We start from the raw sequence: 16879 nt of genomic DNA, 5'->3' as shown, positions 1-16879 counted from the left end.
AAAAATAGCTAAAGGATTTTCCTTTCTTTTAACTAAATCTCTTCTTTTTCTAGCTATATATTTATCAACTCCTCTGAGAATTAGTTTAGCATAACAGCCAGAGATATTCAGTATTTGATATAGGTAGTATTAGTACGAAAAAATCCTCAGTACTCTCCTTATATATTATATATGGACATATATATATTATAAGTAATGATTTATTAGATTTTCTCTCTTAATTCCTTAGTTTCTCTTCTGGAATATCAAGAAAGACTGTATGGCTAAATTTATGTTATTTTTTTCTCCCCTGATATTATAGTTTTGCTTTTGAAGGACTAGAGGACATATTAACAGCATAGCAAATTTAGTAGTAAGAGCTTGAATTCAATTTGGATTGAGGAGCAAAGATGGAAAATTGTTTAAATCAAATATTTAACCCCTCCACAGAATGTAAAATCTCCTCCCACAATATGAAGAGACCTTAATTTTAGCTCATGGCTCTTCCTACAATGAAGACTCATCTCTCAGATTGTTGCAAATTATCAAGTATTTTTTTTTTAATGGGGAAAATAATCCCTCGCTGCAGCGTGATCACTTCAGTAAAATGTCTCAGAGTAAAGCATGTCTTACCTTATTCATTATACATAGGATTTTCATTCCATTTATTTTGTTTTGCTTTATCTTATCCTAAACTCTGTGTACTATTTTATTTTTCTCTTAAATATCTAACCAAAGTAAAGCAAAAATTCGATATAATCAAGCTTTGTATGTCCTCTCTCCTACCTATCGTTGGCAGCTTCTGACAGCCAATAGTGAAAATTCAAAGTCAAACCATTCAACTTTAAGTAAATGGAAATGAATTTCCAGAGAATGCATATTTCTATCATATGAGCAAAAGGTACAGTTGCGCACTGACAACAAGGATGAAGATGTAAATACGTAATTGTGATAGCTATGGATATCTCATATGTATGTATTTAGGGTTCAAGATCATAAAATCCTTTTCTACATCTCTACATACACTAATACGTAGATTTTAAGGGCAGAAGGATATAAAATGAGAAAGTATACAGTTTAATGCTAACTGGAGTCCTTTTTGTTGGATGAAAGCAACTTTCAAAATATTTCGAAACAGCTGCCAGCATGTAAAGATTTTAACTGAAAGAGTAGAATAATGAAATCTGAATTACTAATGAGCGAATAAACTTATATTTTGCTTACGTTCTTTAATGAACATGGAGATAAGCAGATCCAATAAGGAATTTGTCTTTCATGCATGTAAACCAAACTTCCAAAATTTTACATGTAAGGACAAAATCCTGAAACGGACTTATCACAGGCATTCTAAGGTAACCTACTGTGCAAGTCTTCGTTGACTATTCCATGTCAAAAAAGAAAGTTTCTGGAGGGCAGGAGCCATATTAATTCTCTTAAATATGGGCAGTTGAAAGCTTGGAACTTTGAAGTTGAATATGCTCATTAAAGTCTATTTTAATAGTATGAAGTGTAATTGAATCAGCTTCAGCATATCTAGTTTTAAATGTCTGACAACAGATCTCACATATTTTTTCTGTTGGGACAATTTTGCCCTTTGGGATTCCAAGAAAAACTTTCCCTCCAAAAGGGAGGGGAAGCAGGACCACATATTTCCAGACCAACTATTCTGTAAAATGAGTAGTCAATAAATATAATCCCTGGTCTTTTCTGTTTTCGGAATCATCATTGAAACAATTAAAGAACAAGTCATATTGATTATAAATATAACTCACTGTTTGTGCAGAAAGACTTCAAAAGGGAAAGTAATTTTCTAAAAATTCTGCTCTTTTGGCCAAAGAGGGCTTTTCCCCTCTTTGGCATCATTTGGCACATTGGGACCGCCTCTGGGTCAACCAGATCTAGCTTGGAATATCACACCACATTACTGGAGTCCAGTACAGTTGGAAGCAGGAGCCACTTGCTGGAAGCCTCCATCAACTGGTTGACCTAGATATCCGGTGCCAGGCACAGCACCACCTCACAATGGTCCAATAATTCTGACAAATGCTATTTTATAGAAAGCCATGCCTGCATCTGTGTTCATTTTTAGCCTCATTCATCAGCCTTTCACTTGGCTTCCAGTGGCCTACAGTACTGCCGGCCTTGACCTATGCAGTCAGAGGAGGAGAACTTTTCCGAACCCCTAAAACATTCCTGACCTCTCTATAATTGGCATGAACTCCCATTTCTTTCAACAGGAAAGCCTGCGCAGAGCCAAGGGGTGGTATTAGAGATCTCCTCTTCAGATCCGGCCCTGAGGATGAGAGGTGGGGAGGGGAGAACGCAGAGACCCCAGCCAACTCGCTTTGCCAGGCCGCGGTGCTCCGACTGGGACCAGATCCTTACAGGGCGGCTTTCCACCTACCCCAGACCCCCTCCCACACACACCCCGCCCCCAGTTCAACCACCTTGCATTTAGCCTCTGAACAAGTATCTCCGAATGAAATGCCTTTAAGCTAGAAAATGACCCCTTGCTAGGAAGGAAGGAGTCAGGACCTCGGTTAGGTCTTCAACTAACTTGTGGGATCCCTAGCCCACGCCACAGATGCTCATTACGATTCTTTTTACGTGCAACATGTGGGGGACGAAGCAGTTTCATATCTCCTGGTATTATCTGCCGTCCAAAGCATTTTCTTTGAGAGGAAAATGGAAACGCAGCTGCGCCGTGGGCCCGGCCAGCCAGAGCTGGGGCTCCCTCCCTCTGTCTCCCCGCGGCTGCCGGGCGCGGGAGCCTCCTCCGGAAACTGACTCGGGTTAGGGGAGCGCAGGGGTTGCCTGGCAGGCGCGGGACGCCGCTGGGGCGCGGACCGGCCTTTGTGCGGCTTGGCTGTTTCCCAAGAGCCATGAGCGTGAAAGAGGACGCCCAGTTCTGCGGCGAGGGCAGGAGTCTGGCCCCTGGACAGTGTATTGGGGCGCTGGGCTGGGCGGTCTCTGCCGCTGTCGGCCTTGGCAACTTCTAGCCAATCGGCCCTGCCCCTCTGGGTCCCAGCCGGCCGGCTGCGCCCCAGGCCGAAAGGGTTAAGCAGGTGCCTCGCCGGGCGAGGCGCTATTGGCCGATGGCCGGGGCGGCGCGGCCACGGCCACCACGCTCCGCCGAGCCCAACTTGAGTTCGCGCGGCGGGTGCGGCGGCCACTCGTCCCTGGGCTGCCGGGCCCTGGCCTTGGCGCGCGGGGAGAGAAAAGGAGGAGAGAACGAGATGCGGAAACGCACAGCGGCATAAGCAAAGCGGGTCGCGGGTGGGAGCGCGCAAAAGGAGCGGGGCCCGAGCCCCGTGTAGCGCAGGGGCTGCACCCTCTGCCAGCAACTCCGGTCTTGGCTTGCGACCCGGAAGAAAGAGGAAGTGGGGCAACAGGGGGTCCTGGGCAGGGGGTGGGAGAAACCACCCACTCCCACCGCCCCCACCCATTAATCAGGCAAGAACGAGTGCAAGTCACCAAAAAGGCGCGCCCAAACCAAAGGCATCCCTCCTCACCCCCTAAAGAAACACCCACGTAACAATGTGGAGAAGTAACTGGGAGACAGGAGGAAATAAATGCACGTGTTTTCTCTTTTTGTTTCCCTGGTGGTTGGAATTTTCAGAGTTCGCCTCAGTTGTGGCTGCTAATTTATTCGTTTCATCATTCCAAAGGGGCGTATAGAGATGGATCATGGGGGGCACACTCGGATCCCTCTAGCTGGACATGCAGTCCCCACCTCGCAAGTTTGTCCGAGACCAACCCGCCCGCCCACCAAGAGCGAGGGGAGTCCCTTCTTATAAAGGGAACAAACTCTCCATTGCACAAAAGCGGCTCCCCCACCCCCCGCCCTTTGCACACCAACCCTCCTCGATAAGCATCAAGTTCTCCAGTAGTCCAACTTGCAGTTGGCAACCCTCGCGCTGCCTGGTGTGCAGAAGACGGGCAGAGAGGGGTCCTGGCTGGGAAGGGAGGCTCTGCGCCCCCATTCCTGCACGGGCGGGCTGGAATCCAGGTTGCTGGAAGCCACGGGAGGCGCGAGCCTGACTGTATGGTGGTTATTTCTCTAGAGAAAAGAGGGGAGAGAGCGCGCCTGTCTTGCACTTTGGGTCGGAAGTGCGCGGTGTGTGTGTGTGTATGAGTGTGCGTGTGTGTTGAGGGGGCGGGAAAAAAAGGCACCCTCCGCTGCCCGTCATTCCCTTGCACTGGCCAAGTCCTCACCAAGCCTCCCGGTGCATCCTTCCTCCGCCACCCCCTCCCCTTCTTCCCTCAGCTGGGCTCGCGCGGCGCAGCCTGAGCAGCCAGTGAGAGCAACATCCTGGAAAGAGGGGGGAGCACCACCGCCCCCCCCAAAAAGGGAAAAAAGGCCCCACCCTGACACGTTTTGCTGTTTGCAAGTCCCTCGCGCGCCCCCCGCACCTCCTCCTCGCGCTCGCGGCCCCCCCAGCCCGCTGCGCGCACATCAAAGCGCCTCTCCGCCGCGCACAGTGGCCGCGGCTCACTAATGGGATTGCAGGCTGGTGCCTGGCTCCGCTGCTGTCGCCGCCGCCGCTGCTCGCGCTGCTGCTGCTGCCGCCGCCCGAGCCCAAGCCCGAGCCCCCGCCAGCCCTCGCCCAAAGCCGCCGCGCCCGGGGGCCGAAGCCGCGGCGATGATCCGAATCTTTCCGGATTTCAGCGTGCAGGTGACGGCCGCGGCGGCCGGCGGGGCAGCCGCGGGGGTGCCGGCCGGCGCGGGCATGGGGAGGGCCGGCGCCGCGGCCAACGGTACCCCGCAGAACGTCCAGGGCATCACCTCCTACCAGCAGCGGTGAGTAGTCCCGCCTGGGCTGGGATAGTGCCCCCGCCCCGGGGTGCTGGGGTGGGACTCACTTTACCTCCTGTATTATGCGTTACAACACACATGCACATCTCCGGGGCTCACTTTGCTTGCCCCTCGTTCTACAGATGAGAAAGAAAAAAATAATTCACAATTCGAATTGAAAGGCACTCCAGTGTACTGGCGAAGTAAAATCATCTTTTGCCCTCTGCCTGGCCCCAAATCCAGAGCCTCAGCCCCGCGTAGCCAAGGAGTTGCAGCGAAGTCTGAGACATCGCAGAAGGTGCTTTTGCAAAGTTTGGGATCCCCGTCCCCTTCAGCGGAATTTTCTCAATGCCTCTGCCGGGTGCGGACCTGCGCTGACGGGCAGCCAGGGGGGCAATTGATCACCGGAGGCTGATTGATCATTTGTTTCCAAACAGAATAAGAACGATTTTCACGTGTAGCTGTAGACTTGCAATTCTACATAATAGCGTTATCATGTCACCTGTTACTACAGGGAAATACAGCATGAAATCCGAGTCTCCTTGGCGCTGTTAAATATTCATCTTAAACGTATTATAATGCAAATGCGTAAGATTTAGAAATGCAAGTTAGAAAGCAAATTTTACAAAGTTAGGCTAGGTGGTGAGAAGGAAGTTTTAAAGTGTTACTTGTTTGCATTTCTCCCAAACATTTATAGATTTTTTTAAAAAAAATTTAGTTGTGACATTGAAATAGTAAACATTCTTTGATTCCATTAGAAAGAAAGGGAAAAATTTACCACCACCAACAGTCCTAGAACCCGAAAGTTTTTCCTTAAGGACAACTTGCGATGTTCCAATATTTTATAAAAAATCCAATCCACAAAAATGTGCTGAGAAAAACTAACAATGTAGTATGAAAGGTAATCTCCCCATTTGTGGGACTCAGTTTATATAAGATGGAAGAAAAAAGAACACAAGAAAGTGTGAAATTAAATATTTGTGTTTCCCAGATTGCACACAATTAAACATCTGAGAGATTTGCCAATGGCATTTAACTTAAAATACACACAATGCATAATTCAAATAACAGTCCCTATTTTTACCTTGTATTTCAAACTCCATTGATTTGAGAACCTTTGATTTGAACCAACAGTGTTTAAACTGAAAAGGTTAAGATAATCTATCACTGCCATATTCTGTGCCTTCTAACCAATGGCCCAGCAACCAGAACAGATTTTGCATAACACACTGTTTTCCAAGTTGATGCCCAGTTTGCAAATATTCTGTAGAAGACTTCATTATATGCTCTGAGTACTGTTGGAAGTTTTAAAAAGAGAGTACTGAAAATAACTCAAAAAGAAGCTATTCCTTGTTGAAGAGATTTTTTAATCTAAATTATTTTAGTCTTGTTTTACCTCAGTGATTACAAGAACCTTTAATACAAAAGATCTGGGAATCTTTCAAACATAAAGGACTAGAAAAGAATTAGATTTTTCCTTTTCATGGTTCAGGTATGGTTTTTTGTCACTTAGAAAACATTTAAATGACAATGGAATCTGGCAGTCACTTTAACTAGGAAGTGCAGGCAATAGGGAGTCAAGGGTCAGAAATGTCAGACAGACTTTGGACGATGTCATGGACCTCCGGAGAACTTCAACTAACCCATAAGATATAAATTGGGCGTAAGGGCGGCCGTGAATTTTCAGCCTGTAGGATTGCTCTTAGATGATGGTGTCCTTCACCATAAAGATCTTCCCAGGGCCAATTTTTCTGCATGTCAGGAGCTTCCAGAGATCATCCTCCATAGTCTCTCACCCCAATGCTGAAAGCTGCACCGATGCCTTCCACCTTCATCTTTGAATTTGGGCCACTTTATCAAGTCTCTGATTCCCACCGCGGTTCTAAACACTGAAGGTTTAAAAATAATCACCTCTAAACTTTAGCCTTTGGGATGTATTATTCCCTTCCTCTCTTTTCATGTTCTGTCATATTGACAGAAGAGAAGGTGTAGCTGTGAAAAATTCTTTGATTTCGTCACTCAGATAAGAAGACACCTGTTACAGCCTTTAATTTTCGTTAATTTGGGGACAGGAGAGTGAGTCGTGTGGGGCAAGAAGAGTCTTGGCAGGTGTTTTAAGGGAGGGTCTGAGTCAGGAGTTCCCTGTCCTCTGGCATTTTATCAGGAATGTAGGCCACCAACATGTGACGCTTTAGGGGCTATGAAGGGCAGACAGTTTCCACTTCAAGACCTGGATATGATTGCTAACATGAAGGATGACACATCATTTTACAAAAAAAATATTTTGCACTGACTACTTTTGGGGAGTCTGATGAGGGAGTGACAGGGGTGGGGGTTTTTCAAGCAAAGAGTGACCTGTAGGGAGAACACAAGCTTCTCTCATTTGTCATCTTTGGGCAAAAATGCCCTAGGCTGACTGTCCTGGAGCCAAAACTTCCAATTGGCAACTTCTCCCCCTCCCTACCAGCCCGTGTATATCTCATACTCGACACTCTGCACCTAAGAGCATTTTTCAATCACTCTCATCTTCTCCTATGTGTACAGTGTACTCCAAGGAGAAGTCAGACACTGTCGTGCAGACTAAAAACCTCCACCACGAAAAACACTTGTGTTTTTGGACTTTCCAACTCTCAATTCCACTTCACTGGAACAGTAGGACAGAATGGGATCCTTTTTCAGGTCTGTTTTTTCTTAAGTTTAAAGTAAAATGCAAAGACTCACATAGGACTGATGTTTTCTGTCTGGCTCTTTCATTTATTCAAAGTGGATGTGTTTTGGGAGTCCTTTATACTTTCCTGGTTGACACATGACTGACCCAAGTCTCTGCCTAAAACGCTGCCCACACTTGGCAGAGTGGTTTAGCGGAGAGAACCCTCTGACCAGGGTCTCCCCAGGTAATAGCATTTCAGCACTGGCCCTGCACTGAGGGGCCGTTTCTCCAGGCCTCGCTGGGCTGTAAAATGGGGAGGCGGCTGGGCCAGATTCCAGAAGCCCGTGGTCTGGTCCAGTCCTAGGTACCAGGAACCGAGTCGGAAGAGGCGTTTGTATCTAACCGCATTTAAACTTCTGGGGAATCATCTGTGAACCCTGGGGTCTGCAGATATGTGTGTGCGTGAATAATGCAGATGCTCTGGCTTTGGAAACGCTGCTGAGAGCGCCAGAGCCACACGGTGCCTGTGCTGCCACCGCGCCCGCCCAGCGGCTCTCGGGGCCGCTGGCCAGCGTGCTCCCTAATCGCGTTGATTTCCTCTGTCCCCGAAGGCGCGCCCGGGACAGGGTCCTGACCGAGCCGGCTCGGTGGCCTCCCAGTTCCTCTGTGTGTGTTTTCCCCTGGCTGCGATACTCCAGAGAAGGGAAGTGTTCGAAACTGCAACTGAGTGGCGTTGTTGCTCCGGCAGCCGGGCTTCCCAGTCCCCCAAAGAGAGCGCGAGAAAGAGAGAGAGAGAGAGAGAGAGAGAGAGAGAGAGAGAGAGAGAGAGAGGGAGAGAGGGAGAGAGAGAGAGAGGGAGAGAGGGAGAGAGAGAGAGAGGGAGAGAGAAAAGGGGGGTGTGTGTCTGCGTGCGAGAGAGCGCTCTGGAGCAAAGCAGCTGGAAAATGCCCAGAAATACTTTCACAGCGGTCAAGCTGGGAACCCCCTGCGTGCCCTCCCCCTCCCCGCCCCTCCTGGCCTAGGCCCCGGCCGCCCCCCGCCGGGAGGGTGTGCGCCCCACCTGCCACCAGGCCAGCTCCGGGTGGCGGTGGCGGGGGGTGGCCGTGGGGGGTGTGGCGGCGCGCGAGGGTGAGAACCGGAGGCGGCGGGGCCCTGGGCCGGGCTGCCGCGGGGCCGCGCGCCCGCCTCCCCCCGCCGCCGCCTCCCCCTCCTCCGCCGCCGCCGGTCGCCTGTCTCCGCGCCGGGCATGTCTCGGGAGCCGGAGCGGCCCGGGCCGCGGGGGCTCTGCGGCGCATGGACGGCGGCGGCGCCGGGCGAGCAGGGGGAGGAGAAGGCGCAGGCGGCGGAGGAGGCGGCGACCTGCGGCGAGAGGCACCGGCGGCGCGAGGGGCCGGCCGGCCGCCGGCGAGGCTCGGGCCCCACTACTTTTCCGTAGCCTCCCCGCCTCGGCAGCACGGCCGCCGCCGCCGCCGCCACGGCCACGGCCACGGCCAGGGCCACGGCCGCCGCCCGCCGGGCCGCCGCTGAGCGCCGCGCACGCCCGCACTCACTCCCGCCACCCCACGCACACGCACACCCCCGCCCTCCCCACGCCCCCCGGCCCGGGAGGGGGGAGAGAGGCAAAAAGTAAGAGAGGAAAAAAAATAGCAGGAAGATGGCGCCCACCAAGCCCAGCTTTCAGCAGGATCCTTCCAGGCGAGAACGGTAACACTTTTCTGTTTATTGAACCTGCCGCCGGGCGGCTGCTCCCGCCGCCGCCGCCGCCGCCGCCGCCGCCGCCGCGCTGGCGGGGCCCGCGCCGCAGCCCGCCTCCCGGGCCGGAGCCCGCGGGACCTCGTCCGGGCCGGCGGCCCCGCGCTCGCCCGCGGGCCCCGCGCGCATTGTCCGCCCCGGCGGCTGCGGCAGCCACCGGCTCCGGCGGCGGCGGCGGCGGCGCCAGGCTCTCCGAGCGGTCGCACCTCCTCAGCTCGGCGAATAGAGTGACTCGCCGACAGAAAAAAAAAAAAGAAAGAAAAGAAAAGAAAAAGAAAAAAGAGGCAAAAGAAAAAAAAAGAGAAACAAACAAGAAAGAGCAGGGGCTGCTGTGTGCCGGGGAGCAGCGGGGAGGGTGGGGGCCGGGGGATCCCCGGGGCCGCTGCAGGTCCCTTGGCAGCTGCTCTCGAGGAAGGAATGAGGCTGGGGAGGGGGAGGGAAGGCAGGCGAGCAGGGGGAGGAGGAGAGGAGGAGGAGGAGGAGGCGGCGGCGGCGGCGGCCGGGGGCGGGGAGCGCGGCGCTCGCGCCAGGCCCGGAATGTGTCGCGGAGGGGCTGTCTCCGCGCGGAGCCGCTAGGCCGGGCCGAGCGCAGAGAGGCGCGCGGCCGCCGCCTCCCCGCCTTCCGGGCTGCGCCCTGAGCCTCGGCAACTTGTGGGTCTCCTGCTCTGCCCTCCCCTCTGCTCTCCTCTTGCCCTCCTCTCCGCTCCCGTGCTCCCCCAAAGAAAAAGAAAAATAAAGAACACCCTACTATCCAAGTAGGCAAGCGAACAGCGAGATCCAAATTGTGCCAACAGTTGGAGTATCTATGCCCCGTTAGTTACTGTTTGGGGATCTGTGTTTTAAAAAGTTCCTGGTGAGAATTGCATATCCAGGCAAGGGGCTCAGCGGAGCATGTCTGCTTGAAGTTAGTTAAACTAAAGGCAAAGGGAAAGGGAGTTTGTATTCAAAATATCCTTAGCCGTCCTACGTGAATGGCATTGTTAGATTTCAGAGTAACCAAGTCCCCCCCGCCCCCCCGACTGCCCCCTCCCCCGCCCCACGTGGTTTTCCCTCCTGCTGTCCACCCAGTCTACTTTGTTTGGAATCCTATTTGCTATTAATTGGCAGCGTTAATGACATTAATTGCATATAGCATATTGGATTGAGCAAAGTGAATATCTCTTTCTGTCTCCGAAGAGGAAATGCTCAGTAGGAAGTATGAAATGTTACCCACTGATTCCTGAGGAAGCAAATGCAGTTAGATATCTGTCCCCCGCCCCCCACCACGCAGCAGAGATTTGCACTTTCCTCACAGGCTTAAGTGAACTTGAAAAGAAGTTGAGGGAAGTCCGTAGGTGTAAGATTTACTTATTATTACTTGGGCAGTTTTATTTTTGATAAAATATAGCGTTTAACCTATAGCTTACATAAGGGAAGGCAGGGAGATATTTAAACAAGCTATTCATTTAAAAAGCTTCAGTTGCGCTATTGCTTGTTTCCTTCATGCAATGGGGGAAGGCAGAATTGTCAGGATTAAGGAAGTAATTTTGTTAAGTGGGTACGAAATTGACTAATTCTAAACTCTAGATAATTTCTATATAAATCATATACCTGAGAGTAGATCATACATAATCCAGTTTTTAAAGATGTTAAATGTGTATAGCATTAACTATCTGACAACTCATATAGCTAAAAGGAGCGTTTAGTATTAGTGCTTTATGAAGAATTCACATATTAAGTACTTGACTCTTGTAGGTAGAAAAATTATTTCTTAGAGCATTGTGCAAGGTTTTTAATATTTTTTTAAATTTAACATGGTGATGAACACTTTTTGAAATCAGAAGTTTATAATTCCCTCTGTTCCTTCGTTTCTCCCTTCCTCCCTTCCTTCCTCCCTTCCTTCCTCCTCAGTTCTGTTGGTAGTAAATGTATTTACTGGGATGGCCCCAGTAATCTCTCTAGCAGAGGCCTATTTGTGTGCCATTTTGGGAATTTCTCTGAGATAGGAATCTTGAAGATAGAATTAATTTCTAGAGGAAACTTCATAGCCTGTGCATGAGTGCGTTCTTTATCACCTGTCTCCATTTGGCATTCGAAGAAGGTAAATCAAAGTGCTCGATTTGTTATTCTGCTCCACTTGAGAGCTGAACTAAATAACACTTGGTCTGAAATTCTGATTGAAGTTGTAGGAGGATATACTGTATTTAATTTAATGCCCTTTAATAGCATCTTCTTGTTCAGCTCGGATGCTGTCATTTTAAAGGTTGGATCTGAGAAGGTTTAACCTGTAGGGAGAGGGAGGAGTAATAACGAGGTAGGGGGCAGAAGGAACTATATAAAGGCAAGGAAGGAAGGAGTTATAAACTAAATGTTTGAAGCAGTAATAACCACAAACTTGGCCCGTTATCCAAACAGTTGTTTTATGCCCGGAGGGTTCACTTTGTTATTAGGGTTTTAAATGCTCTTAACACTTTAAGTGTAAATATTACACGTGTTAGTTGATTTGGTTTTGTAATGAGGAATGGGAAGTCAGATGGTTTGTTCAGGAGGGGGTTGTTTTTCATAGTTACTAGCTTCAACCCAGTAGAATCATTTCACCTTCATGTGAACTTTGTGCCTGGAACTTGTTGGTTAGTAGTAGTATTTCTCTGTAACGGTTGAACACAAATATGTTTATAAAAGATGACTTTCTGTGGACATGCTTTGAGTGATATCCTCCCATTTATTTAAAAAATGGTTTCCAAATCATTGATTTCATAAAGGCATTTATGGACACAATTCTTTACTGCTTTTCAAATACACCAGTAATCAAAAACTTATAGAGAAAAAATACATCTTTTGAATTGTCTTGTTTATTTATGAAATATGTGACCTGAGTGTAATAATACAGTACAAAAGTCATTTCCTTCTAATAATGCTTCCCGAGTAAATTTTGGAAAAAGAATCTTTTTCTTAATAATGTCGTTGGTTATAGTTTAGTACTCCTTAAATTTCTCTGGCCCATACACACAGAAAGTACCTCTTTAGAGCCTGAAAGAACAAGGTGAAAACCTTGTATATTTAAAGTTGTTTGATTTGTCTTTAAACTCCAATAGGCTGCGAATTATATAGCATTACCACAGAGTTTTTCCACTCTGTGGATGTATAACCAAGAAAATGAGACCGAAGTGTCAAGCATGTGATATGCCCATGCTGCTTGGCAGAGCATATTCCAGTAGCACAGGGCTTTTGGTTTAAAAAGTAAAGGTCGCGGTGGAGACTTTTTTGGAAGTATTTCTCTCTACAGTGTAAGCTACAACACAGAGTGATAAATGATGATATGCATTGTCTAACACTTGCTTATATATAAATAGCTCCACAAGATTGCCTAAATGATAATCGAAACTATGAAATAGGATGGCCTTCATATCACAAGGCCAAGGGTCTACAAATGGAAAAACTGAAATAATGAAATATTTCCAAGGCAACAGACTGTCAACAAGAACTGTAATGCATGGGCATAACATAGAACCACCGGAGAGGGTGTTAGCTCGTCTAGCTCTGGAGCCAGGAGTTATAATGACCTTTATTATGTAGGACCCTCCCACGTTACAACATCTTTTCATATTTCTACTTTCTGATTTAAGAATTGAGAGACACATAGCTACTCCAAATCTGTTACATGCCAATTACTAGATTTGATTTGTTACAATGAGCAAACTTGAATTCAACATTATTTGATGCTTTTGTTAAAAAGGAAAGAAGCTCCATAAAGTATTTTCAGCACCTAGTGGTATTATGAATAAAGTTTTGGTCCCCATGTATTTACATATTCTTAAAAATATGTATGATATTTGTTTTTGACTAAAAGTTATGTGAAATTAATCTCTGTCTCAGCAATGAATTGGTTAGAATTACATTGCAATTTAAATATAATCTACACATTGGAACAGCTTGATATTTTTAGTGCTGTGAAGTTTGATTTTCCCTTGAAGTTCTACTGCCCCTACAGTAGAGCTATTTTATGGGAATGGCAGAATTTCCATGAACCCCTTGGCTCTTTTGCTCTGCCCCAGATTGCAGTCTGCAGTCCACTGGCATGTTCAAATTGCATCTGTTTGAAACAGGACCTGATGCCCTGGATCCCTTGTCCTGTGGTGAGATTTTCTATGACAAGATGCTTTTGTAAAGCAGCACTTTCCGGGGGGAAAGGGTAGAGGGGGGCAGAATTTAGGCAGTGTAGCTTTTATTTAGTTATTTTTTAAGCTGTAGAGCTTTATTTATTGTGGGATATTTGTGGGGAATATGTCAAAAAGATTTCTGAATCCCTCCTAGGAATGTTCTCCCCTGTAAACTTCCTTAAGTGCCTTACTATTAATAATGACCCCAATGTAAACCTTAGATGCTCTATTTTTGTTTTCTTATTTTTACTGCAATTCTTGTGATCCTCTTTCCTATGCAGAATGCCACTCACTAAATTTAAAGAAAATTAAGCACTCTTGAGAACAGAACTAGTCCCTTCCCTGTTATGTTTATGTGGCAACCTTTTCTACATTGTAGCATTTCATCATCTGAATTAATTTTTAAAAAATTCTGCATTGCTATTGGCTTAGAATCTAACTTCAGATGTTTTATAGACATTCCTTAGTTGCTTTCAATGGATAAGGCTGAAACTTAGTGCAAGAGTGAGTATGTTGAAAATTTTAATTGATTAAATAGTAATTTCAAAATTTAAGTGCTACCAAAGTTGCACATAATGGAATATGTGAAACTTTAAATATTTAAATCTGTACTATGATTAGGTAAGAACTTCCAGAATTTATGGGAAAATTCAGTTATGTTTGCTTCACATTTATTGATGTTAGTATTTTCACAGTAAATAGTGACTTTTTTCCCCCCTTCTTATTGGGCAGTGTAATAAACCAACTGTAACTGAATGGTATTTTTACTGCGCTGGGCTCCATTAGTGTGAATAGGGTGTTTGCACTATTAAGTTTGATAGAACCTTACATAGTTGGAATAATTTGTAGTAATATTAGTAGTACTGCAGTGCATAAGCAGGACATGGCTTGGTAAGAGTAAGGTGACTGCTACTATATCCGAGACGACTGGGGCAGTGACAAGATGGAACAACACTTGAAGTTGTTGTCTGTATGTGTTTCTGAAGCATAATGTTCTGTTGAATTAATTGGAATGCTTGTGGTCCTGTGTACAAAATCCTGAGAAGCCAGATGAAAATCCCATATTACTCTGGCCCAAAGTGCTTGTGGCCCTCGTCTGTAATTATTGATTGATTCATTCATTCAGCTCTATTTCTTGAACGTCTACTATGAACCATTGTGACTTGTGCCAGGGATGGTGGGGAATCATGCCCCCTGTAAGAACAGTTGCTCTGGTTATAGACTTATGCTGGACATGCAAAATATTATAGAGAGCCAGAAAATACCCTTTTTTGAAAGAGTAGGAAGTGCAGAATTCATAGCAATATAAATAAAGCTCTCTGTCTCTTTTGACTTCTATTAGCTTAGTGTACAGGGAAGACAGTCATTCAGCTTGTAAAATATTGTAATTAATGACTATAAAATGATTAGTGCTTCTTGGAGGAAAGAAAAATATGCTATATAAATGTAAGTGAAATTATAGCAAATTTTTAAAAATGATGTTTGATGGGATTTAAAAATAAAAAGAGGTCATATATGATAATAATAATAAATGTTGTTTGGACACTACTGTATTTCAGGCCCTGTATTAAATTCTTTACATTTTCTCATTAGTTTTCTCGCTGCCTTAGGAGGGAAGTGATAATATTCCCGTTTATGGAGGAGAAAATAGATGCTTCTCGTTCCCAAGGAAGGTGGCAGAGTTAGAAACGTAGTTCAGGTTTGTCTTTGTAGAAATGTCCATTGACAGCAGTGTGGAGGGGCCTGCAGTTTTGGATTTTTGAAGTCAGGGATTTCTGAGCCTATGCCAGAGGAACTCTGGTAGAAAAGACCGTGTACACTATGGATGGTGAATTAGATCTCTGCTTCTTGCTCCCTCGTCAGATGTTTGGAGAATTTCAGAAATACAGTGTTTATAAAGTTAGAGGAAGAATCAATATTTAAATTATTCTCCTTCCATGCTTTAATATTCTAGGAGTCTTGTGGGCAAGCTCCATAGCTATACATACATAGTTTAGGGCATACTTTTTACTGAATGATTTGAGAAGAATCAGTTTGCCATGTACGTACCCGTCTTTGGTCATAGACTATGAAGTACTGAAAGACCTTGTCTGCTTGGGTTATCCATGCCCCAGAGTGTGCCCGTTTGTCCAAAGATTACAGTAGAGGCATTTTTATTTTGTGATAGTTTTGCCACTGAGTGGGTAGAAACAGCCTCATAGAGCTTTCAGAATAACACGCTTTAGTATCTAACTGTATTTCTGGATATTATCTTTTGACATATATAAGGACTCATACCACTTGGCCTGCTGCCAACATATCTGGCATTATAATAATGACAGGAAGCATTTATGTGGCCCTGTGTGCCAGGTACTGTTCTAAGGGCTTTACATATATTAATTAACTCATTTAATTAAAAACATAATGCCTTAAAAAGTGGACCACAATAAATACATAAATGATGAGATCATTATTTAGTACCCCCCCCCCCACACACACACACACTTGTGGTATCTTCAAGAAGGAAAAGTCTTTGGTCTTTGGTAACATTTTTATTTCTTTAATGCCGGTAATCATAGATGTTGGTCTGGTATGTAACAGTTCTTTGACAAAAACTATACTTTAGGAAACTTTGTAGCATCTGACTCCATCACTGCTCATTGTGGAACATGTGCTAGATTTGAGGTAGTAGACAAGCATGCCACATTTATCTTTATGGTTTTGAATGTAATACTGTCAACCAAGTAGCTTCTTTTCAAAAAATGAACTGTATAGTAGGAATTTCAGGGCTTGGAAGGACTAGATAGGCAGGCTTGAGTATTTGTGGTTGAAAGAGCTGAGTATTTTGCTTGTGTATCTTAATTAAATATTGACTTTTACATTCAGAAAATTTCTTGTTTACGTAAAGAATAGGTTGCCCTATAAAATGTTGGAAAGGGCTCATTTAGAGACATGTTTTGCTAAAATATTAAAGGTAAAAAGCAGCAGCCAATAGGAAGTATAAGTGAAAAATAGACTACAGAATTTAACACAGCATTCAGATCATCTTAAGAGAAATTAGATCTGATTACAGTATTTTATTACCATCAGTATGCTAATGCAGAATTAAAGGGCTCTGACTTGGGAACCTAGGTTGTATACAACATTAAAACTTAAGTCTCTAGCACATGTTTTGGAAAGTAGTGCCACATAGCATTTTAAGACCACTTTATGAAATCATAGTTCATTTCAGTAATATTTCATTACTTTCAATAGACTGAGGCTTTTTCATTTGTAAGATTTATAAAAAGAATTTTATTATGAAGAAAAATTTAATATTGGATTAGGATAGCTGAATATTAATAATATTAATGTTAATATTATTAATATTCAGCTTTACATGAATATAGCTGAAATCAACACCCTCCTCCGCAATTGATGAATTTTCTTTTCTGCTATTGTAACACTGCAGAAAAGGATCCTAGTTCCAAACTTCATCCAGAAGCACTTTACTCAGAAAGACAACAGTATTTTGGTAGAGGCAAATGGAATGATTGAAACTCTCTGCAGAACCTAACTGTCTTGTGTGAGAAAATGGAGACATCA

The 16879-nt window shown here is 45.6% G+C and overlaps 1 protein-coding gene across 1 annotated transcript in view; it reads left to right on the top strand.

Moving 5' to 3' along the window:
- The first annotated feature begins 8928 nt into the window (after positions 1-8928).
- Positions 8929-16879, top strand: part of NPAS3 (neuronal PAS domain protein 3) — an 827327-nt gene continuing 819376 nt past the window's right edge. The window contains exon 1 of the mRNA XM_087422742.1: positions 8929-9128. Coding sequence (XP_087278868.1) covers positions 9079-9128 — 50 coding nt within the window. The 5' untranslated portion in view covers positions 8929-9078. The remainder of the gene's footprint in view (positions 9129-16879) is intronic.

This window comes from Ceratotherium simum, chromosome 3 (genome assembly GCF_057802395.1).
Source record: "Ceratotherium simum simum isolate JZ-2026a chromosome 3, ASM5780239v1, whole genome shotgun sequence".
NCBI classification, from domain to species: Eukaryota; Metazoa; Chordata; class Mammalia; order Perissodactyla; family Rhinocerotidae; genus Ceratotherium; species Ceratotherium simum.
This window is presented reverse-complemented; position numbering and strand designations above follow the sequence as displayed.